General features: G+C 41.6%; 1 protein-coding gene across 2 annotated transcripts in view; it reads right to left on the bottom strand.

Moving 5' to 3' along the window:
- Nucleotides 1-239: 239 nt before the first annotated feature.
- Nucleotides 240-23,986, bottom strand: part of SLC15A2 (solute carrier family 15 member 2) — a 69,688-nt gene continuing 45,941 nt past the window's right edge. For both annotated transcript variants that reach the window (XM_053403736.1, XM_053403725.1), the window contains 11 exons: nucleotides 22,446-22,478; nucleotides 22,129-22,217; nucleotides 21,182-21,263; nucleotides 20,145-20,270; nucleotides 18,017-18,181; nucleotides 13,415-13,461; nucleotides 9,529-9,639; nucleotides 8,052-8,148; nucleotides 5,565-5,711; nucleotides 3,373-3,477; nucleotides 240-617 (listed from right to left, as the gene is read on the bottom strand). In XM_053403736.1, the coding sequence (XP_053259711.1) occupies nucleotides 441-617; nucleotides 3,373-3,477; nucleotides 5,565-5,711; nucleotides 8,052-8,148; nucleotides 9,529-9,639; nucleotides 13,415-13,461; nucleotides 18,017-18,181; nucleotides 20,145-20,270; nucleotides 21,182-21,263; nucleotides 22,129-22,217; nucleotides 22,446-22,478 (1,179 nt within the window). In that variant the 3' untranslated portion in view covers nucleotides 240-440. The remainder of the gene's footprint in view (nucleotides 618-3,372; nucleotides 3,478-5,564; nucleotides 5,712-8,051; nucleotides 8,149-9,528; nucleotides 9,640-13,414; nucleotides 13,462-18,016; nucleotides 18,182-20,144; nucleotides 20,271-21,181; nucleotides 21,264-22,128; nucleotides 22,218-22,445; nucleotides 22,479-23,986) is intronic.

Genomic DNA, 23,986 nt, shown 5'->3' with positions numbered 1-23,986 from the left:
ATAACATACTTGATCACACACACACCCCTTAGATTTTATCCATTGATGCATTTCTTGATTATTTTTTTAATGCATTACTTGTGTGCTGTTCAGGTTGTTTCACTCATTCATTTCTTCAGAACTTTGCAAATAAACACGACCTATTGTTTGAGATGATGGTCACTCACCACATTGTGTATATTTGAGAATAACTACTCCAACTGCTTGGTGGGGCTGGAAGGAATGGGCAGATTTGAAACCGCTCTGCATCTATTTTTAATGCTTCATGTCCAAGGAGTTTGTTCACATTTATTCAGCCAACTTTAAAAGAGCCTATTTTGCCCTTTCCCCTGAATATAATATATTTTGTGAGATGCCATCATGAAAAATAAATCCATTTCCTCCACATCTTGTTAAAAGAGAAAGGCCACAAAATCCCATGCCAGTGTCCACAGCCGCCTTTATAGCTCTGCTTTCTTGGTAACAAGCCCAATCATATTTTTACTGTTTGACGTCCCTTGTTGGTCCTCTCTGGCAAGGAGTTCTTCTGGGTCCATGCTGGTGTAAAAATATCCCATGATGGAGAAAATAATAAACACGATAAAGAGCAATGCAGCAAAGAGGACAAACTCGAGCCACTGGAGAAAGAAGAGGGTTTTGAAAAAAACAAAAAAATAATATTTATTTGCCAACAACACTTACATATTTATCTTCTTCCAACTGTACAGAAGCTTAGTCAAACTATTTCACTTCTAGTTACCAGCTGCATATGGCACCTGGAAGTGACAGAGGGCAGAACTTTGCAAATCACTCTGACAGGGCCAAACTAGATGCAATTTATTGGACACAATTTGGTCTTTTTGCTTTAACCAATAGCTGGTGTGCCTCCTTCCCTCAAACACCAAGCCTCAATGGGACTGTGACATGGGTGATAGGGATGGTGTCATCCCTTTGCATGCGGCCCCATTGCAGTACTGATCTGGATTAGGGGTCCTGCACTGAATACTTACATTGGGGGAAAGCTCCAGTTTGCTCCAGTTTCCAAAATGACTCAGGAATGTGAGCATGGAAATCCTTCGGAAGACCATATAGCTAAACTGCTGCTCTTTTCAGTGCATGTGTGGTATGGGGGGAAAAACCTGTCTGATAACCCAGTTTTTCAAAATCCAAATTGTGTTTTATTTGGGGAATACTTAGGGAGGCTAAAAACAGGGATATGTTATCCTGAAGGGCAGAATTTTGGCATTTTGGCCTCTGAGGGGAGTTACTGGAATTACGATAAGTTTACTGGTTCTCATGACCACAGCAAAATGTCGCTGTGTGTATGTGTGTTTATGTGTTTGGGAGAGGATTGAGATAACATGAACGGCTGTAGTTGCAGATGTACCATAAGGAGCAGAAGTCCAGGTTCCCACTCAGCAGAATGAGCTGGATGGCCACAAAATGCAGCAGAGCTGGCTCAGCATATTTTGCAGTAAGTGCAGTAATACGCATTACCAACTAAGTAGCCCCACCCCCAACCCACCATTATGTCCAAAGTTTAAAAACACTTAATTGCACATAGGAGTTCTTCTGTGCAATAAAAGACACTCATATGCTGGAAAATGAGACTAAATACACACATTTAAAGCATACACACACCACTAAAGGATCCTTGGAACTGTGGTTTCTTAAGGGTGCTGGGAATTATAGCTCTGTGAGGAGTGAACTACAATTCACAGGACTTTTGGGGTGGGGCAGGTGCTTTAAATGAATGGTTTGTAGCCTGAGTGTGCATGAACTTGATATTGTCATATAGAAGCAAGGTCATGCATCATGTGAGCTGACAGGTAGAGTCAAATGAATCTAGTTTAATTAGTTTTCTTATTTCCCCCCAATGTCCTTCCTGTGAATATTTTCCAGCAATATACATCTATTGTTACTGGTACAGAATGGAACAACACATGTGCTCAGCTAAATGCCCTGGCATTAATTTTTTTTGATGTGTGTATGTTATTAATTTGTGAGGGAGGACACTAAATTGGATGGCACACTAATTGCATTCTATTCTCCTTGTTGTGTCAGCTCTATTGCTTTATTAGTTAATTGCTCATTTGCTCAGTGGCCTTTCTCTCCATTATGTAGGTTAATCAGTTATTTTTTTGTGATGTATCTCTTCCCCTTTGTACAAGTTACTTATTTCCGCATTCATTACTTCTGAGCTATATACTGGGGCCATTGGTAGGCAAGTGTCCTAATCATACACATTAAACTGTCGGCAACAATCTAGGTTATAAGTCTCTCTGAGCATTTTAAATTAGCACTTGGAAGGAGGATTTGGTTTCCACTGGTTGTACCCAGTGCTTTTTTTTGTTGTTGTTTAAAAAATGATTGCCGGTAGTCATATCTTGATCATCATGGTTGCAGCACAAAATGACTATCATGGCAACAAAAAAAGAAAAAAGGGATAGTACTCTGTACTGGTGAATACCATCCATTAGGGTAATCCATACCAGGGAGTACCATCACAAAAAAGAGCACTAGCTTTGCCTATTCTTTTGGATATGCCTGAAACCACACCTTCTCATGTTCACTAACTTATGTGCCACACTAACAGAGAAAATGTTGTCCGTTATACTAAGATGCGGTGTCCTTTACAGAGGTTGAAGTGATAGTTAGGAAGGATGGTCCATTTTAGAACATTCCTCTTCAACACAACATGCATTCTTGCCTCAACGGAAGGATGTCTTTCTTTGCGTGAAGAAAGTCCTGGGTCTCTGGGTATGCATTCATGTTTCAGGGATGGGAACCTGTGGCCCTCCAGATGCTGCTGGAATATAACTCCCATAACACCTGATTGTTCACCATGGTTGGTAGGCCAAATGGGAACTGGATTCCAATGACATTTGGAGGGACACAGATCCCCATCCCTGGTGTAAACAAATGTAATGTGTGAACTGGACAATCAGGTGCAACTGTGGTTAAGCGGATTACTTCTCACTATATTGGGGATTGCCAGGTTAATCACCAGTAAAACCAGGTCTAGGAAATAAATAGGTGAGTGACTGCCATTTCCATCTTACCCTGTACTCTCTTCTTTAACTCCCTAGGGTCTAATGCAAAGAAAATGCCTTTCCCATCACCCCCTACCTAATCCTTTTTACTGGACAGGACAGGGATTGCACCTGAGCATAGAAAACATACCTGAGAACTCCAATCATCCCTGCCAATTCGCTATGTTGACTGAGGCTGATGGGATTTGGAGTCCCAACAACATATGAAAAGCCACTAGTTTCCCCACCCTTGTTCTGCAAGAATGGCTGCCAAATGTACTGAAAGCAGATCAGAATGTCCTGTGGAGTGTTACTCACAACTCCAGCCTTAGTGCCATGGTTAATGTATTCTATCCCATACCTGTTCCATTGGTGCAGCCTGGGCAACAACAAGCACAATCGCATTTCCAAAGGCCACGGTTAACAGCCAGCCAGCCTGCAGCACTGACTTCATGCTGGCAGGAGCCTGAAAAAAGAAAGAAAAGAAAACCAGGAAGATTAGTCCATTCTCAAACACTGAGAAATTTCCTCAGCATCCTCACTGAGTACTATGCTGCAGACTGCGCTCAACCACTTTCCTGTTTCACGATGGAGTAAGCAAATCACCTTATGGCTCTGCGGGCCAGTTACAAATCAGTATGTATTCCTTAGTTATTGGTTCAACACCTGATGATTCGCCAGGACCGGCCTCTACCATCAGGCAGAATGAGGTGGCTGCTTCCGGCAGAAGATGCAGAAAGGGAATGGTGGTGAGGCATTGGAGGACAGGGCTGTGTCCACCATGTGGCCTGACCTTCAGCCCTTAAGTTAGTTTGCTGCCCTCATGTGCAGTAAAGGACATCTGTCTCGTTGGCAGAGTTAAAGTTAAATTCCCTTAATAATAAATGGTGGTGGTGGTGGTGATATACCACTCCAATCAGCATCTGTACATGTAATGGTAGAGGGTGGGGATGGCAGCACACCATTTACCTCAGGTACCAAAATGCTTTGGAGTGGCCCAGTGGCTTGCAGACTGATGTGTGAACTGACTCAGTTGAATAACGCTATATCATTCTGAGGTAATGTGAAGTGATCTGGAAGTCTTTGCCGAGGTGTCTGATATGTAATGGCTCATTCACATCTGACCATCACAATCTGATGCTGCGGCCATCGAGCGATGAGCATTTATGTGTGTGTAAATCAATCAACCCTGAGGCATGGCAGAAAATGGCACTGAGGTATATCAAGGGGATTCTGAGAACCAGCACATACTTCCTCTGCCCTCCAGCAGCTCTCATGTAAGCGTCATCCTACCTTCCTGTGTCATGTGTGGGTTATCTCTGTATTCTCCCAGGGGCCCCTAGAAGAGACTTCAGGAATATAGGAGAGTGGAGAAATACCACATAGCCTTTGAAATCAATGTGGCTGTTGAAATGCCCTGTGGTTTTCTTGGATGTTTGAGGGAAGCAGCATAGGAAGCTGCCTTATACCAGGTTTGCTTATCTTTGCTCTGACTGACAGAATCTCTCCAGGGTGTCAGGCAAGGATTTTCCCTTATCACCAGCAATCTGATCCTTAAAAAAAAAATTGGATAGACCAGGAGGCCTTCTGCATGCAAGGCATGTGCTCTGCTACTGAACAATGGCCCCTCCTCATTGCACACAAATTAGAACTAATCTGTCAGCACAATACAAAAGAAATGAGAAAGAGAGAGAGAGAGCACACATGACTGAAGCTAACACTGCTCCCAATTATATTCTGTCCCATATTGCTATAAACCTAATATGTTTCTAGACCTTAAGTTTTAAAAGGATTACTCAGGATTATTTTATATACTAGTTTCCCCCCATCACCTAATAAATTTTAAAACATCAATATTATATTGTGATAGCCAAAGCTAATGTTTCCATTTACTCCTGGAACCTTTAATACAGGAGGGTAATTGCTTCCATAGTATTTGTGTGGGCCGTAGTTTCTACTCATTTGACCTAGTTTATAATAGAATTATGAAATTTGTTATGGCGGGATGTAGTGATGGCAACCAACTTGGATGGCTGTTATATGGGACAAGTTCATATGGCTATAGTCAAAATGGCTATATACTACTTTCAGTCTCTGAGGCAGTGTGCCGCTGTATACCAGTGGATGAGGATAATGATCTGTAAAGGGCTATTATGCTCATGTCATGCTTGTTGGCTTCCCACAGACCATTGGGAGAACAGGATGCTGAACTCGATGCACCTTTGGACTGATGCAGCAGGGCACATCTTATGTTCTTATTGTGCCAGATCTTCTGGTCACTGCATTCAATCATAATGTCCACACAAGGAGACGGAGAATAGAGAGATGTACATATTATTAGATCAGGACTGCAGTCCAAGGCACACTTTACTTGCAAGTAAATTCACAGTAATTTGGTCAGGATTGTGGTGCAAGTCTACACCAAACTTGCAACTTGTTCTCTGTTCTCTCAGCCTTTGGAAGACCTGGCAAAGTGCAGCTTTCTATCCTGCCCTTCTCCTCATTAAGCACATCAGATTTCCGATTTTCTTCTTTGTGCTCTACATACATTACCTGGGAGTAAGAGAAGGCAATGCCTGTAATGGAAAACATCACTTCTCCAGCTGATATTAACAGGTACTGTGGAATCTGCCATGAAATATGGACGTTATTGGCTGAGATGTCTTCTGTCTTCCATGCTTGGAGGGACTTTGTAGAAGTCTAAGTTAGGAGGAAAACAAGTCATGATGATTAGGTGATGTTAATGCAGAATCTATGTTGGTGTGTGTGTGGAGAGGAAAGGTTTTCTTTTGAAGACTGAAGCAGCATTCTCCTCCTGGGCCCACTAAACAACTGTGAATTCTGCCAGTGGACTGAAATAAAATCACATTAAAAGCATCGGCAAAGTCTGCTTTTACCGGGAAGGTGCTGGAATTGTTTATGAGATGCATTTAATCACCATAAAGGGAAAGACAACAAGAAGGCCTGTTTTAGAAGGCTAAAAGGGGTGAGCAGTAATTGTGTGCATTACTCATTGGACTATGGAGAAATGTCACAAACACCTTCAAAAGAAGTTTGATGTTGACAAAAGATTGGGCATAGAAGATAATGATCCTAGCTATTTACATACTGCAGTTCAGCCATATTGCAGCACCATATGCATAATTTAGCTTCTTTATGCATATGCCACAAAGCATAATAGATCTGGAAGCTGAACAAAGCATACTGTTAATTGCAACAGCCAGATTGGAGAAGATCAGTCACTTGGTCAATAATAAGAAGAATAGGTATATAATGAGAAGAGATACTGCCAGCAGAAAATTCAAAACAGGCCAGATTGACTTGAGTGCTATCAGTGGCAGTTCTTTACCATCCTGATGCATACTGCTAAACTCTTGATTGTTCATACTGTTATAAATCTAGATCCCCCATTATTCTGACTGCAATACATAAATGCACAATACATGCTCCTCAGTATAATACAATTACATTTACTTCAGGTCTTTCACATCTACCAACTCTACCAATCCAGAACATAACTACTTGCAGATAAAGACTAATTCACACAATAGAAATGATGAATACATATGTGTATACTTCATTGCTTGGAATGTGTGATAAATTTTACTTGTCTATTTTTGTTCACAGTAGAGATGAAAGAAAGCATTGCTTTCTGTTCCTCCCTGTATTCACTGCATGCAGCACTGTTTCCATTCTGCTGCAGTTCAACTTCTGTCAAAAACTGTCATTTGTCTCACTCTCTGCTGCAGTAAAATTACATAACCAATGTAATTTACATAATTAAGTTGTATAAGTTATGTTGTCACTATGTTATTCCACCCCATTCTTTTCAATGCGAATAAAATCCAATGCAAATGCATGTGTGTGTGTGTGCGGTGTTAATCAATAAATCATTTTTGAAATGAAAGCAAGAACAATAGTGGATACAAATTGTATTTTGCCGGATTGATTTCCATTGTGGACATGGGATAAATAAATGAGTATTGGAAATTCCTGCTCCTGATTGGCCAGTCTCATATTGTGTCCCAAGAAACAGTTGATAGAGCTATGGATAACAAACAGTGAAGTATTAAATATTCAGTAACGAAACAAAAACAAAAAACTGGACAATCTATGTCAGACCCTCAAGAATTAAGAGCAAAAATTTAATTTCTGCTGGGCTGTGTCTATCCATTCATGTCTGTTCATTCATCCATCAGTTCATCAGTGTGTTTATCACGAATTCTATGCATATTTATTCAGAAGAAAGTAACAAAGTGTTCAAAGGGGCTTGTTTCTGGGTAGACAAAGGATAATTCTTCTACACTGAGGCAGCTGCCACCATCTTAATTTTCCCAGAATGCCTCTGGGTCCTATGTCATGATCAAGAGGTGTCTGAGGAAATTAAGTAGAGGCTGCAGCTGCTTGATGTGCACAGGGCCTTTTTAAAAAAGTTTTGTCATTGGCATCTGTGGGCTGCATTTGCTGCACCATGCCGAGGACTATGCCAGACCTGCAATCCATGCATGACTACTCAGAAGTAAATCTCACTCTGTTCAGTAGGGATTAAAAAGGTAAAGGTAAAGCACCCCTGACAGTTAAGTCCAGTTGCGAACGACTCTGGGGTTGCGGCACTCAACTTGCTTTACTGGCTGAGGGAGCCGGCGTTTGTCCGCAGACAGCTTCCGGGTCATGTGGCCAGCATGACTAAGCCGCTTCTGGTGAACCAGAGCAGAGCATGGAAACACCGTTTACCTTCCCGCTGGAGCGGTACCTATTTATCTATTTGCACAGTGATGTGCTTTCAAACTGCTAGGTTGGCAGGAGCTGGGACCAAACAATGGGAGCTCACTCCGTCGTGGGGATTCGAACTCCTGACCTTCCGATCAGCAAGCCCTAGGCTTGGTGGTTTAGACCACAGTGCCACCCGTGTCCCTAATAAATCCACATAGGATTTCAGCCAGACACCCACTGAGGTCAATGTGGGAGACATGTACGTGGCTTAGCCTTGACTTCAGTGGCTGAACTTTGGCTGGAAATGGCATGCAACGGGCAACTTACATTTGTTATAACAACTGTATATGCAGCTCCAAAATCAAGAAGGCCCAGGTGCAGGATGAATTCTTCTGCTCCCACTCTGCATTTGACATTGTTGTATCTTGATATGACAAAGAGGGAACACAATAGTTCCTGGTTAGTCACTCATGACTGAAAAGCACAGGGTGTACCCATTAACAAGATCCTTCAAGCTGATTGAGGGCACTGTATAACCCATGTTTCTGGTTCTGTGTTAAGTACAGTGTGTTATTAGCATTTTAATATTCACAGCTATTGTTTTAGGGACAGCTGAAGAAGAGCACTGATCAAAACCAATTGTGCATTTATTTTGCATTGTACAGTAAATTGCCAGAATTGTTGAAACTTTTATTTCTTTATTTTCCTGCTCTGGTTTTCTTTAAAGACAGGGAAGAAGAAGAAGAAGAAGAAGAAGAAGAAGAAGAAGAAGAAGAAGAAGAAGAAGAAGAAGAAGAAACATCTTAGACCCTGTTCTGCATGTGCAGGTAGGCAAAACTGCAGAGAAGCAATACGGATTTGCCAGATGCCTGGTTTGGTTTTACTAATTTCAGCAAGGCTTACCAACCATAAGGACTGGGAAGAAGAATAACTTTTTGTACTCATCTTTTCCACACATACTAATTTACTCAAGAGGAAGATGAGATGCACAATGAACATGCCTTTCTTGAAAAGTGACCACAGCTTAGTGGAAGAGCATCTGCCTTGTAGGCAAAAGGTCACAGGTTCAATCCTGGGAGCCTCCTGTTAAAAGATCTCTGAGAGCAAAGCTGTTAAAGACCCGTGTGAGAGCTTGGAGGACTCCTGCTAGCCACACTAGAAGGATTAATCACATCATTTGTTTATCAGGCCCAGTATTGTTCACTCTGGCAATGACTTTCTATGGTTTCAGGCAGAGGTCCTTCACATTACCTGTTACCTGAACTTCTAAACTGCAAATGCCAGGAGTTGAACCTTGGACTTTCTGCCTGCAGAGCATGAGCTGTACCACATGGTCCTTCCTTGCTGTCAAGAGAGGATCAGAACTGTCACAATGCTGAATTTCCTTGCTATGGACTATGTGGGAAACTGTGATGCCTGCCTTGGACTGGTAGTGCTTAATCCCATCATACATCTACATGATCACTTATGGATATTCCATGCAGTCATTTCAGGCTGGGAAAGCTCTATATGAGCTTCATTCTTAAACTCAGTGGAGCTTTGTTGTTGTTGTTGTTGTTTGCTTCTTGGAGTACAGGCTATCCACTGAGTTGCCTAGCCTGGAACACCCCCACTGTGTACTTCATCTGATTATTTGGATGGGAAGGTATTTGGAAGATATACATGGGGAAACTAGACTAGAACCATACCTTATAATAACAAGGAAGAGCCAAATTTCTAGTGAACTGACCCAGAGATATCACAGAGAGCCCCCAAAGGGAAATGGGTGCTAGCTCAGAGCATGGAAATGTTGACAGCATCTCACCTTCCCCTTGCCAGGGTCCTGTAGCTTGAAACACCGTAACCTTTGTTAATACTGACAAAATCCTCATTGCCAAGAGTGATGTTGACATCCAGGTCCAAAGAATTAATGAATCTGAAAGGAAACTTGATTTCATCATGACAGAAAGTGAATAAAGCGAAAGAAAGCATCAGATATTTCACTGGAGGCATGCAATCTCTTTTTAAAGGGGGCTTCATCTATCTCTTAATTTTTATGATAGTCTTGCCAGCCAGAAATACTACCAATTAATCACAGATTACAGTATCCCTATACATTTAACCCCTCGAGACAATGCAATGATGCCCTTTTCCTTTCTAGGAGAAATAAAATGATTTGTGTGGGTAATTCTATCTAAGAAACTCAGTGGGATGGGATGGCTGAGGGGGGATGGAAACCTTAGTCAAGGGTGCTAAACATTACTCTCCTTCATGATACCACTCCAGAAAGAACAATTTTCTATTGGCTATATTAGGCAAACACTATGTTTTTCAGAAGGCACTGGATAAGTTCCAGAGTTGTATGATTACTTTTTTATGAAAAATAACAAAATCTCAGAGTTCAGGGGCATCACTATGGCTCCATGCTGAGGACGTACAGCAGCGGGTGGCTAGTAAGCTCTGATGCTTGTGATTCTCAGCAAGGCGTCTGCCCAAACATCTGTCCAAACAGGATGCTGAACAACAATTGTTATGCAACTGTTATGCAACTGTTATGCAACTATATCAGACCTGCACAACTCATGACTGACCAAGCTGAGCATAGCCCACCAGGTCCTTGACAATCTACCCTGTTTTGCAGTCAACAGAGGTGAAAGGGACCTTGAAGGTCACCTGGTGCAACTCCTGCTCAATACAGAACCTTCAGTGCATCTCTGGCAGTGCGCTACCTCCTGCTTAAATACATCCAGTGAAGGGCAGCCTTTTACATAGTTTGCACAACTCTTACAATTAGCAGGGTTTTCCTAACAGCCAAGAGTGTTGTTTCCCTGCGAACTGCCATCCACTGGTTCTAGTGGGGCAATGAGAACATCTTCTGCCTGACATCCCTTCACATTTCTGGAGAGACTGCTACCATATCTTCCCTTAATCTTTTCTTATGTAGGCAGGCAGCAGAACAGGAGGTTCGCTGTGACCCTGGTGAGCCACCATACATGGCTGCATTTGGCTTGAGTTACTAACTGTGCAAGCCTGACATCTGCTGATTTGAAAGAGACCTCACTTCAACAAATCAGAATGGAATTTCTAACACTGGTACGAAACACAAACCTGCATTATGATTTCCAGTGTCCTCCCTCCTGAAATTCTATCTATTCCTTTGTGTGCTGGCTTACTTTTGCTAGCAATTTAAATAGAATGCTCTATGAACAAGACAGGGTGAATATGTCTTTGGGAGGGTGAAATGGATCCCAATATATCTTAAATATTTCATCTGGGAGGGTAGAGAAACTGTAGGAACATTTTGGATAAATCCCAGCTCAGCACAGTTTATGAAAATTTGCCGGTTCCATGGCACAGCACATACTTGTATGCTAAAGTTCCCAGGTTTGGTCTGGCTTTGTCAATTAAAGGACTGTGTAGGGTTCCCAATTGTGGGGAGGATTTCCTCTAAACATGGAAATGTTGAGGGTGAAGCCAACAGGGACATCCTCATATTATTCACCCAAACTTTAACAGAACGCCTGAATAGCATATTGTAATTCCTTACATCCTCCTGACCTGGAATCCATTGGTTGTATCCAATCTAGTCCAGTCAAATCCAACTGCACAGCCCCTTTTCCTCCCCTCCTTCTGCACCCCCAAAATCTACTCCACAAGGTTCCTCAGCCCTCTAAAGCAGATTCTGAGGTTGCACAGGTGAGAGGAGGGGAAAGTTTTGAAGTGCAAGTCGAAGTCTGCTATGTGGCTGGAACACCAGCACTGGGTACAATGCCAGATCTCCAAAGTGGAGTTAAACTCAACAATGAAGATTTAGTTTTCCCATAAACTTTACAGTGTTCCAAGTCCTAAGTAAGCCGAATAGATCTGTCCAGTCTCATGCAAAATGGTAAGTTTCTTTCCATATATTTCCCATTTTCCTTGCAGCCAAGGAGTAGAACCGAATGAGCATCAGCAACCATGTAAACCAAGTGAGTTGTTCCCTGCTCCTTTTAGGTAAGCACAGTGTAGACTGTTTCTACTCCTTGCACAATGCAAAGAAAGAAAAAACATTATGGTCTAATGGCTACAGATCTGAACTATCCGGGATTCCACCCACCCCACCCGCCACTTTCTGCAGAATGATGGAGGCTCTGATCCCTAGAGGTGGGCAGTGGACTGCAACACAACAATAATTAGGATAAGAGAAAAAATGGAATTAATTATTGCAATTGATTAATTCATTAATCACAGGCTTTAACAGAGGTTGTAATTTAAAAGACGTATTTTCCCTTCCAAAGAGTGTTCAACAGAAACAACATTTGTAATAAGCAGACTGTGTAGAAGTCTCCACTCATGTAAGGTTTTACAGATGACTTTCCCAATGAATTATGTGAATTGTTATTCAGATGGAAGGGGTGCTCTTTCCTTTATTAATACTCTCAGAATTATCTTCAGTTAATCAGTTTAAAAGCACGACACATTACAGGAATAAGAATAAAATAAGGAACATGTATAAGCAATATGGCAAGCTTGCATTTCCTTCTTTAGAACATTATTTTGGTGGGGTAAGGCGGGGGGCTGGGGGCTGGCTTTCGGATGTTGTTGGAGACTCCAACTCCCACTGGCCCCAACCAAGTTGTCAGGAATGACTGGAGTTAAAACCCAGTAAGTTCTGTGTGGAGGGACACGGGTTCCCCTCCCCTGTCAACTCTCATGAGCCCCAGCCAACATGGCCAAAAGTCAAGGATTATGGGAGTTGCAGTTCACTGATACCAAAATGGTTTCCCATCCTTCACATAAGGTCACTCCCCTTCGACCACATTTCAATCTTGGGCCACTCTGAAGGAAGCATTTCTAATGCCATTCGGGCTTGCATGGTGGATTCATGAACTGTATTACTGCTATACTACTACTACTACTACTACTACTGATACCCTGCCCATCTGGCTGGGTTTCCCCAGCCACTCTGGGTAGCTTGAACCAGACTGGGTAGACTGAACCAGAATACCTCACTAGTGCAGCTGTCTCTCTGAGCCTCTTCACAGTTTACACGGCAATCATGTTTGCTGCAGCAACATCAAAACTGTGTGTGCCACATGAAACAGGGGGAATCTGGCATGGGAGACATGAATTGCTAAACACTAAACACTTGCTAAACACTTGTCAAGAGCTGCAGACTCCCTCTCCTTCTGGAGAGCACAATGGATCGGGACCAGAGGGAAACGGCGATTGACTGACCCACTTGGGAAAGTGACCCACTAAAGGCATCTTGTCCAAACGCTTTACAAAACGTGGAGAAAACACAGCACCCTTTCCCTGGGAGGAGAGAAGCAGCTGCAAGGAGCCAACTGAATTCAGCGTTGTATAGAAGTGTGTGATGTGGCTGCTTCAGAGTGCTCAGTGGGAACTGCTGCAGTGGTTGTTCCTAACCATTCAGCAGCTGCGTATCTGCACCATTTGACTTCCCTGCCTCCACCATCACCTTGCATTTCCTACTGCTAAAGTTCTCCTCTTCTTTGGTCACTGCTTAGTGATAATAGACTCTTCCTACTACTTCCTACCTTTACACTCTCACTGGGTGCAGCCATAGCAAGCATAATTGCCATATAGTACAGCTTTCATTTGAAACACACTGATGAGGCCCAAGCTCTGGCTGAGCCTGTGTTAACGGCTTCTGTCAAAGCATGGAATTAGAGCAGCAAAGAAACAGGTCACCCAAATCCAGTTCACACCTCACAGCAGACATGCCTTCTGATGGCTTTCCCCCCATATCTTTAATCTGAAACCAAAGGAAAACAAAATCAGTACATGGTTTTTGCTTACATGCAGGCTTTCTAACGAGCAAAGAATTTGTAAATAAAAAATTTTAAAAAACCATTGGTTCTGAATGTGAACTTATTAAATGGAAGGAGATGTTTGAAATGCTCTTTTTATCAGGTCCTATATGGCTTGATTTCTGGTAGGAAGGTTCCTATCCAATTCATAACCTACCCGGCTCGCACTGGTGCAAATGACAGGCAAGGCAACTTTCTCATCTCGCTAAAGCTAAAGGCTAAAATGGGACCCTGTTTTGCCCAGGCATGCATTTATCTACTTTGTGACAAAATCAGGTGCTTCACCAGCTGCACTTAGGGCTCATCCAGATGTTCTTTTGTGCCCAGCGCTTCCCCCTGAGAAACCCACTCTTTACTGCTGAATTGGAGCAAACAGCAATCAGCAGAAAACCCAAATTACTGTTTGTTATGATTTAGCATTAAAGGATGAGTTTTCCTGCGGCAGGGGGCAAAAAATGAAAAAGTGAAACCAAACAGTTGGACACAGAGCTTTAAAGTGCAGGGCAAAAGGTAAGTGTGAACAAGCCCTTAGTTTCCACAAAACATGGAGGAGTGGAGAAGATCACCAGGGTCTGGGTCAGCACTGAGTTGAGAAAGACATGGTAGAGAAGTACACACTGAAGCATTGCAGTGAGTCCATGTGATACCATGTGTCTGGAGGGCCTCTGGAGCAGGACTCTTCAACCTTTCCATCCACCTTTAACCCAAACATGCTCTTGGAGACCCAGTTCTTAATTTTTAAGCATGCATTTTTTTGGTGGAAGTGCTGCCATTGTGACCCACCTTAGATCAGGCTGTGACCTTGAAGTGGGTGTCCCGACCTATCAGTTGAAAACCAGAGGTCTAGACAAGTACGTAGCACCTTATATACATTTCTCAATTCTAAATAGCAGGTGAATATTTAATGGACTGTCTGTGACCTTTATTTCCTACAGAATGGTTAAGGCCTAAGCTTTATCACCACAGCATAGCAGATCATGTTGGTTAAGAAACTGAATGCATAAAGTTTTTTAACTGAAGGTTAGGGGATGAAAGATGCAGGAGGGGAATGGTGGGAAATCTCACACAGATCTAAAGAATGGAAGATACTATCCAATTACATCCTTCCACTATTGGAAGTTTTCCATCAGCAGAGGGATACAACTGGATACAAACCACAGTTACTTCTCATTAAAAGGGCTGGGAAGAGATATGCATTGCTGAATTTTCACATATTCATCCAAAATAGCATTTTTAAAATCTGAACAATTTTTTTAACCTGCAAGTTGCTAGATAATGGTTGTAATCGCTATAATATCACTCCATAAACTGAGTGTGCTACACAGAACTTTCTCAGGGCACACAAACAGGACTAGTGAGAGGACCCCAGTTGTCAGTAACAATTCCAACAGCTGGGCAGTCCTTTACGCTTAACTGTAATGACTTTTGGAAGAGGGTTTCTTCCCAACCTTTTCACTTCCATGTCTATAAAAGGCCTTTGAGTGCTGCATGGCTTATATTTGGTAAACAGACAATAAATTGTAAAAGGAATAGTAAATAAACATGATTAATAATGAACAACTAGTTTGCAAACAGTCCACAGCAGCATTTCCCTTGATAATGAATTCAAGCTGATTAGCATCTCACTAGCGGATCCAGCCAGTTATTGGTGCTAACCAACAATGATTAATTTTTCAGGCAGTGGCTGTGATGCCATCAAATATATGGAGATGCTGCAGCAATCATTCTCCTACTGAATCCTACCAAACAAACAGAACAAATAACCAGTCTTGCAAAAGCAACAGGGCTTAAACTGAAAACAAGCCCCATGCATATCTCCTAAGAAACAGACCCACTGAGTTCAATGGACCTTATTCCCAGGTAAGTGTTAGTTGACTTCTGTGATGTCTCGCTAATGAACAGGGGATGCAGAAAAAAATATGTGCACATCCTGATATCTAGTGGCAGCTTTTGCAAGAGCCTGAGAATAGAAGCACTGAGGGCCAAATGTCTGTTTCATAAGAACATGGGAAATAAAATGAAAAGAGAGGCATAGGTCCAGGGGCAGCAGCAGACAGTGAGAGAAAGTTGGGAGTCATGGGGAGAGGAAATAAAACTCTATTGCAGAAATAAGACCTCCGACCTTAAACTCCTGTCAGGACTAGCTCTATCATTAGACTCAGCCACAGAGGATACTACATGAGCCACTTGTTGAAATAAAAAATGACTGCCAGGCCAGTCAGCTTCTGTACTACATAGAAAGAGGGAATGGCATCTGGTTGTTCCTTGCCTCATGAATCAAAATGTCCTGCACCAGCCCGGACACTTGTAAACATCTTTAAGACTGCATGCATGGTAAAGGTAAAGGTAAAGGGACCCCTGACCATTAGGTCCAGTCGCAGACGACTCTGGGGTTGCGGCGCTCATCTCGCTTTATTGGCCGAGGGAGCCGGCGTACAGCTTCCAGGTCATGTGGCCAGCATGACTAAGCCACTTCTGGCGAACCAGAGCAGCGCACTGAAATGCCGTTTACCTTCCCGCAGGAGAGGTACCTATTTATCTACTTGCACTTTGAGGTGCTTTTGAACTGCTAGGTTGGCAGGAGCAGGGACCGAGCACTGGGAGTTCACCCCGTCACAGGGATTTACTTTTCTGTTGCTAATAAACAAAGGCAAGTTTTCCATGGGGAGGATTTCAACATTGTGTTAAGGTGATAGTTCTGAAAGGGCAAATATTTCAGCTTGCCAGGCAGAATGATCCTCTTTCCCCCCCAGCACAACCCCCCACCCCTGAGACAATTTTGGGGGCAACACAGGGGGAGTAGCTGGGAGCAGGGAGCCCCATTGCAAAGTGGAAGTGTTTGTGCAGAGATCCTGCTAATAGGTCTCATTCATTGAAATTCTCCCACAGTATGGTACTTACATCTTTAAAGAGTATTACTATTATAGAATGTTTAGATCAAACATCAACATCATATAGTTCAACCCCTTTATTTTGGCCTGATTCCCTTGCCCATCATCTCTTTATAGAAAACATTAGCCTATCATCATGCAAATTATATTGTGCAAGAAGCAGAGAATAGCAAAAGCTGCCTCATCATTAAGTCTTTGGCTCTGGTTTTGCTGCTTCTATGTAGATTTCTGCAGAAAGAGAGAAGTTTGCTTAATCATGTGGCCTATTCTGTCAGCTTAATGGCTGTTCTGTTCATTTGCAAAGAGCCTAGAGTCTAGAGAATTTGCGTCTGTTGTGAAAACAAGGAGAAATTTAAATCACAAACACAGGGTTCATTGTCAATTCAAAAACTTATATTTTTAAAAATAAAAAATGTAAAAGTGATTTATTGTAAGTGCTTTAGTACTTCCAAATGGCCAATGTAACTCTAATGATTCTGATGGCTTTTGGTACGGTCATTTTGGTGGCTTCTATTCCAAATTACTATGGTGTCGTGTTAGAGCAGTGATTAAACATATCTCATCACCTAATTGATTTATCCAATTTGCCATTCCACAGCCTCTTTGCAAACTTTATTTTATGTGAAAGACTTTTGGAAAAAAGTTTCTTCTTGTCCTCTACTCTTTTTGTAGGGCTTTGCCATCCAGTAGGTCTTATTCTGATCTCCCATTGCAGTGTTTGGCAGCTTAAATTGGGTCTAGCATCTCAAAAGCTATAAAACCACCTAGCAGAAGTGATAGCAGAGGCAGTACCACTTGTTAAGACATCAAAATTAATCGTAAGTCCCTCATGAATAAGTAGATGAGATAATGAACTAGTTATCTCTTACTAATTGCATTGTGATATCCGCTCAATAGATGCTATACTTTTCATTCTAGGATGAGAATTGCTTCCTATTTAGAATCTGCGAGGCAATCTGCTACTATGCCTACCAAAATCAAATCATAGCTTTGGATTCCAAGGAACATGGATAATTTTTTTGGAAGTTAGCCCTTAGTCTGGGTATGGAACTAAGCCAATTTATTTTCAAAAGACATTTTTTCTGAGAATTTTTTTCCTTATCACCAACCACCCAGGGGGAAAAGCCACTTTGAAAGATTTTTCGCCAAATATTATTCACCATTTTTATGGTCCACCCCACCAATGCTTCAGAATGACACATGGACCAGGGCATTGTTGGAGACAATGGAAATGATAGCTAGGCTAAAAGAAATCCTCTTGGGGTGGGGTGGGCGGAAGCTAGATGCTGTGCTAGTGCTACCTTTAAAGCAGATCACCAGTCCCAATAATTTTTTGGAGAACTTTTCGCCCTGGATTAATTTGGTGAAATGGTTTCTCAAGCTATTTCCCCATGGATACAGGAAGAATTTTGAGAGGCCATTTGCATGCATCTCTAGTCTGGAGGTACAAAACTTAAAATGCAAAAATTAGAAAATGGGATGATATCAGGTCCAGCACATTAATGTTCTCCGCTTGTTGTCTGCAAACTGGAATCTTCCTTACAGGATTATGTAGGTTGTTGGATTTTCTCAAGTATCTGACATTGCCCTACTCGATTTCCTCACTTACTAAATGGCTTGTTAGGCTTCTTTCCACCTTGTAGACAATTAAGCTGTACACTGACTTTTCGTGGGCAGTAGAATTAAACATGAAAGATGATCCTTGATACTGTATCTTCAAATGAAGGTTTTGTTGGCCATCTCTCAGAATCAATTTGGTGTACTCAGCAGGATCCTGAGCAAAATGAAAGAAAGAAAACAATATATTCATTGTGAATGGGGAAAAATAATAATTTCAGTTTATTTTTATCTATCATTTCTTAATAAACCGTGAACGTGCACCTTTGCAGCTGTGCACATGTGCACATCCCAAAGATTTTATGCAATTTGTCAGAAAAAGACTCATGAGATGGTTCATGGGGTAGGTAGCCTGAAAGAACGATTATTAGCATTTATGTAATACTAGAATGTACAAAGCATTTTGTCAATGACCCAACATTCCCATTGAATAGACCAATATTATTGGGCAGTAGCCAACACTCCCATTCTGCTAGAGCAATGGATATGGCTAGCAGAACAGAACTTGGCTCCCCTCTCCCCTGCAGCCCCCAGCACCCTCAAAACCAGCTCAAAAGGGTTGGGGGACTCAACCCTTGGTGCTGCCTTGGATACAACCCATTGTCCCCACACTGCAGGTATGAACCTATCTGCAGGTTATGCCTGTTTTACTATACAGGTGGGAGATTAGTAAATAGGCCGTTGAATCTTTTAAGTGATCCTGTGCTTTTAATTTAAGTTTTTGCCCTTTTGTGGCTTTCCTCTAATTTCTGCTGGAAGAATAGTGATGAATTGCCCCTTGAATGGGTTCTTTAACTTCTTTCTTGTTGTCAGTTCCTGCTCCATCAGTGGAACAGGGATGTTAGTTACTAATGGTCTCTCTCTTTTTCATTTTTATATAGCAAAATAATGTAATTTCACTATGTAAAAAGAAAAAAAACTTGAAAAATTGGGAACTAAAACCATCCCATGGGAACAAGAGCAATTTGTTCATGCTGGACACATTACCCCTGCAATTTACAGCACACACACATCACATCACACCACAACAATTCAAGTTTAACAAAAATGGGAGGACAATACAGAAAATGGAATACAATACTCTGCCAATGATGTCATCTGTTTTCTCTGAAAAGGTGAGTTAACTAAGGATGGCAATTTCAGACTGAACTGTTAGTGTAGAAGAAACCTAGGTTTCAAGCCGCTCCGCTCCACTAGCTCTCACATCTAGATGAATGAGGTGGGCAGGAAGTTCAACTTCAAAAGGGAAGCCAAAAAATATAAAAGGTGGACATGACCAAGCTCCAGCCCAGACTTCTTCAATGAATCCCAAGGTTCTGTACGAACAAATCAAAGGAAGAGGAGCGTAAATGATAACACTCTCTCCTTAACTGAGTTTCAGTGGCAAATCATGCAGAAAGCCTGCCAGCTGGATACACTGCATGCTTGAACTTACTTCTGATAACCCTGGAATTATGAAAAAGGGGAGAGAACCACACTTTCAGTGCTTTTGGTTAACCACCCCATTCTTTATATTCTTCCTGTGCACTTCTTTTAATTTTTCTTGTTCTAGCATGTTTCTTTCAGATCTAAACTGACTGTGACCTATGGGAAACACAGATCATATAAAGAGGCTTTTTGGGGAACATATTCATCCCAGAAGATTTAACCTTTTTTCCCTAATTATAAGTAAATATAGTCAGCCATCTGTGCTTTTTTGTTGAAATACGCTGGGGAGGATGGGGATTGCTGTCAAAGGCACAGTGCCCTGTAGAAACGTGTCACCGCTCCATATGGTAGGACAGACACAGGGGAAGGAAGGTCAAATCTTCTTGTTCTTCTGAATATATGAGGAAATGGAAGCTTTCTTTGTCATACAGAAACCATTATCATAATGACTGAGAAAGGATCCATACAATAATAAATACATATGGAATGTAAAACACAGAACCAATAATTATCACGGGGTGTGATGATAACAACAACAACAACAACAACAACATCATTGTATACTGCCCTTCATCCATAGATCTCGGCAGTTCACAGCATCTTTCTGTGGTATCTGTCTGTGGTATCTTGGAAAGTTAAGTATTAACTTTGAAAAGGAATGATCTTGCCAAGGAAATAACCAATAAGCTCACCTGAAATGGTTTGATCGGCTGTCGAAATAGGTCATAATCTTGGATTGCCACTTCAATATCACTGTCTGCCAAATTCAGGACCTGAATGTAGCTTTCTTTTGAAACTGGCTTTGGCACAGCATTTTCCTAATGGAAATAAAGTGCATAGTTATAATACTACAGTAGGTAGCTGTAATATTAAGCACTTGGTTAGTGAAAACCCCATTCCCTCCTTTACTGAAGCTGTACAATAGCAACAGAACATAGCTCTTAGTTATGGATATCTTGATGGTTGGTAGTTATTATAAAAGAGACATAAAAGACTTTTTAAAAAATGTTGCTGTAAAAGAGGTATGTTCCACACATGCACAGAGCTTGTCTCTACTTGGTAATATATACAAGAATATACATACAGGTGGGTTTCTTTCTAACTTTAGGGCTGATTTTACCTTTAGTGATGTGATCATCACATCTTTGTGGCCATGTGTCACATTATACCATTCATGTTTGGAACAGGAAGTGTGTGTGTATACTGTCCAGGAAGACGTCCTACTCATCCAAGATGAACCAGAAACATCTGCCCATCTCATGTGGTCTTCCTGTTCCAGGTATTAGCAGATTGGCATGGGACCCAAGCATGAAGAACCAACAGCTGCACCACAAAGGACAAGAGCTGGACCTGGGCACTGAGTCTCAGGCAACATGCACTTGTTAGGACTTCCAGCGTGCTATTGCTAGGATTATGTCTGTCAAATATGTGGTCTGAAGGCAATATTCTTTTGGAATTGGCTTCATAATTAAAAGAGTATGCCACAATATAATCACAATGATTCCCTGAATTCTGGTTATTAATGATCCAGATCAGATCCAGATCACTTTCTGATCTACAGATTCATGACACTCAATCTCTGTTCCAAAATAAGGATCTGAAACCTTAGAGTATTTTAAAATTGTGTATTCAGGAGCCAATACCAGGGAGGATGGGTAGTGCATTGGTACACAGAGGCAGGAAGCATGTATCTTTACCTCTTTGCTTCATACAGCTGCTCAGCGCTTACCTCTATCCTGAGTTCTACAACAGCTGCAACTGCAAATGCCAGGCCTGCAAGGATCATGCCAGTTGCCATCTTTTTAATGGGTCTGATAGTAAATAAACACAACTTAATTACAAAAAATGTGTAATTTAAGATGAATCATGCGATTCCTCTGAGTCCAAGATCATTGCACATTAAGCCATATGAACAGACAGAGGCTGTTCTTTTAACATAAAACCTCCATATTATATTATTATGAGGCTATAACCGAGGCCCATTCAAATTGATAAGCTATTTTAAAAATGCTCTGTGCTAGCAAGTTTCATATTATCTTCCCCTTAGCTCTTCTAGGAAGGAACGTTGTTTGGCATTTAGTTAATGTGTGAAGTGGAGGAAAGCACCACTGATGATCTATCTCCAACTCCCTTCTAGGGCAGCAGACAGAAAAATTGCCTTGGGTTATTGAACTACAAGTGCTGAAGGCATGTAAGAAATAAATTGCACATCTCTCAGAGCACCTATCATGACCAACATTTTCAAAATGTGATATCTGTGCTTGTGTGGATATCCCTTGGGCCTAAATGAAGTGAAGCACAAGTTAGGAGAGTGTTTCAATACGTAAAGATGCTCTACTTTGACAGAAAAATATTGGAAGGTTGTAAAAATACTGGTGCCTCCCACCACAAACCACTAAAACTAGAAGATGCTGGTGTTTGCATGCAGTCCCTCTGCTTTGAGGGGATATCTAAAAGCTGCAGAAAAGTCCATCTTTTTTTAACTAGTAGGCCACATTTTCCTAGAACTCACAGGCTATAGAGATTGAAGGAGATTCTCCCTTCTGTTACCTCTCCATCATAAAATTATCCATGCTTGACTAATAATCTTAGACATTTTCAACCTACAAGAGTATGTGCATCCATGAATCTGTACTGCATTTTCTAAATAAAAGGGGGGAAAGTTCAGGTACTTACGTGAAATTAAATTTGCACAGGTTCACCAAGGGGTACAGCCCGAAGTCAAAAACTGGGATGAAGACAAGGATCAAGAGAGGATTTAAGAACTGAAAAACCAAATGATGCATTATATTAGCCATTTATGGTAACTTAGGCTGCAGTCCTAAATACATCATAGGGAGTAATTCACAACTGGTGCTGATGGAATGCCAGGATACAGTATGTAATTATATAGATGAAGTGGTTAAACAACGAATCGCTGGTGCTATGCCAGTGCCATCAATACGAGTTCCGACACAGTAGCAACTTGCCCTAACTGACAACCATTGCCTTACCTGCATCTGGTCAGGTTGAAGGACAAATCCTCCCTGAAATTAAAGGATTGAAACTGGTTAGCAAACAAAATAAGGGAACTGTGGCAGAACTGACATCAGTGAAGCAGACAGCTAACACATGCGGGAGGATGAAAGGAACAATGCTTTAGAAGCAAGCCATCTGCCGAACATAACAGAGATCCCATAGCAGAAAACTTCATTGCATTTCAGACCAAACTGTATTTAGACAACATCTCTAAACAGACGTGGGACTAGCCACAGGGACACACTGTTTAAGAACAGGACTGTATCTATTTATGAATTTCATAATGTATCATGAGCATTTGTCTGATTCCTCAGTCATGCTCTACTGGAACTATGTTCTCAGCCCTGCCCTGCTCAATCGCCCGGTCATGTGTTATGATCCCTGACCTCTGAGACCTTGTAGTGCACAGCAGTGGACACCAATGGTGACAAGATTCAGACCACTTCCCCATGGAGATAACTGTCAGTATCTTATTTGGGGCCCTCCCAGTGCAATGACACAGCCTTGCCACCATTCTTGGACTCAGATCATGAGACCCTTGCAGGACCTCCATCCTCTCAGACTTGCAGAAGTCAAAGACTGCAAAATCAGGCAAGGGCTCTTCCATAATTCAGCCACCTTTCCCAAGAGGCAGAACCAACCACACTATAGGTCATGGTTGCATCCATAAGGCTTCAGTAGACTTTAGCTCTCTGCTGTGACATCATCTTCCTATAATAACCTTAGTCAAAGAGAGTTTCAGCCAGAAGTCCAAGATCCTATTTTGTCCACCCACTGCATGAAAACACTTTTGAGCTGGCTTTGCCTACCTTGACAGAACATTACTGTTATTGCTGATGGTAATAATACAAAGTAGGCTGAAAATCATGACAATACAGTGGTACCTCGGGTTAAGTACTAAATTCGTTCCAGAGGTCTGTTCTTAACCTGAAACTGTTCTTAACCTGAAGCACCACTTTAGCTAATGGGGCCTCCTGCTGCTGCTGCGCCGCCGGAGCACGATTTCTGTTCTCATCCTGAAGCAAAGTTCTTAACCCGAGGTACTATTTCTGGGTTAGCAGAGTCTGTAACCTGAAGCATATGTAACCTGAAGCATATGTAATCCGAGGTATCACTGTACTATGATAAAGTAAGTGGAAGACCATGAAGATGATCGTAATGGGTTTTATCTATTTTTAGCTACTGTTTAATCTGATAATATTTTGAAAGCTTTTAAATACCTGGTTTTACTGAAAAGTTTGATGTTTTATTTTATATATCTGTAAATCGCTTAGAGGGTCTTTTTATTATCAAGCAGTACACAATTTTTGTTAAATAAATAATATGACACAGTAGGCTAAAGAGCAAATGGCAATTCCCTTAGGGACTCTCAGAATCTCACTGAGCCAAAATATATTAATTGCTGGAGGATACTCTCCATATCTCTTCTATTCCATATTAAATTGTTCTCCCGTCCTGCCCCCCACCAGTCATTAAGTCTATAATTATTGTTCCGTTAGAGATGCACTTATTTTAA

This window comes from Podarcis raffonei, chromosome 1 (assembly GCF_027172205.1).
Source record: "Podarcis raffonei isolate rPodRaf1 chromosome 1, rPodRaf1.pri, whole genome shotgun sequence".
NCBI lineage: Eukaryota > Metazoa > Chordata > Lepidosauria > Squamata > Lacertidae > Podarcis > Podarcis raffonei.
The sequence above is the reverse complement of the archived record's forward strand: the minus strand, read 5'-3'. Positions and strand labels throughout refer to the sequence as shown.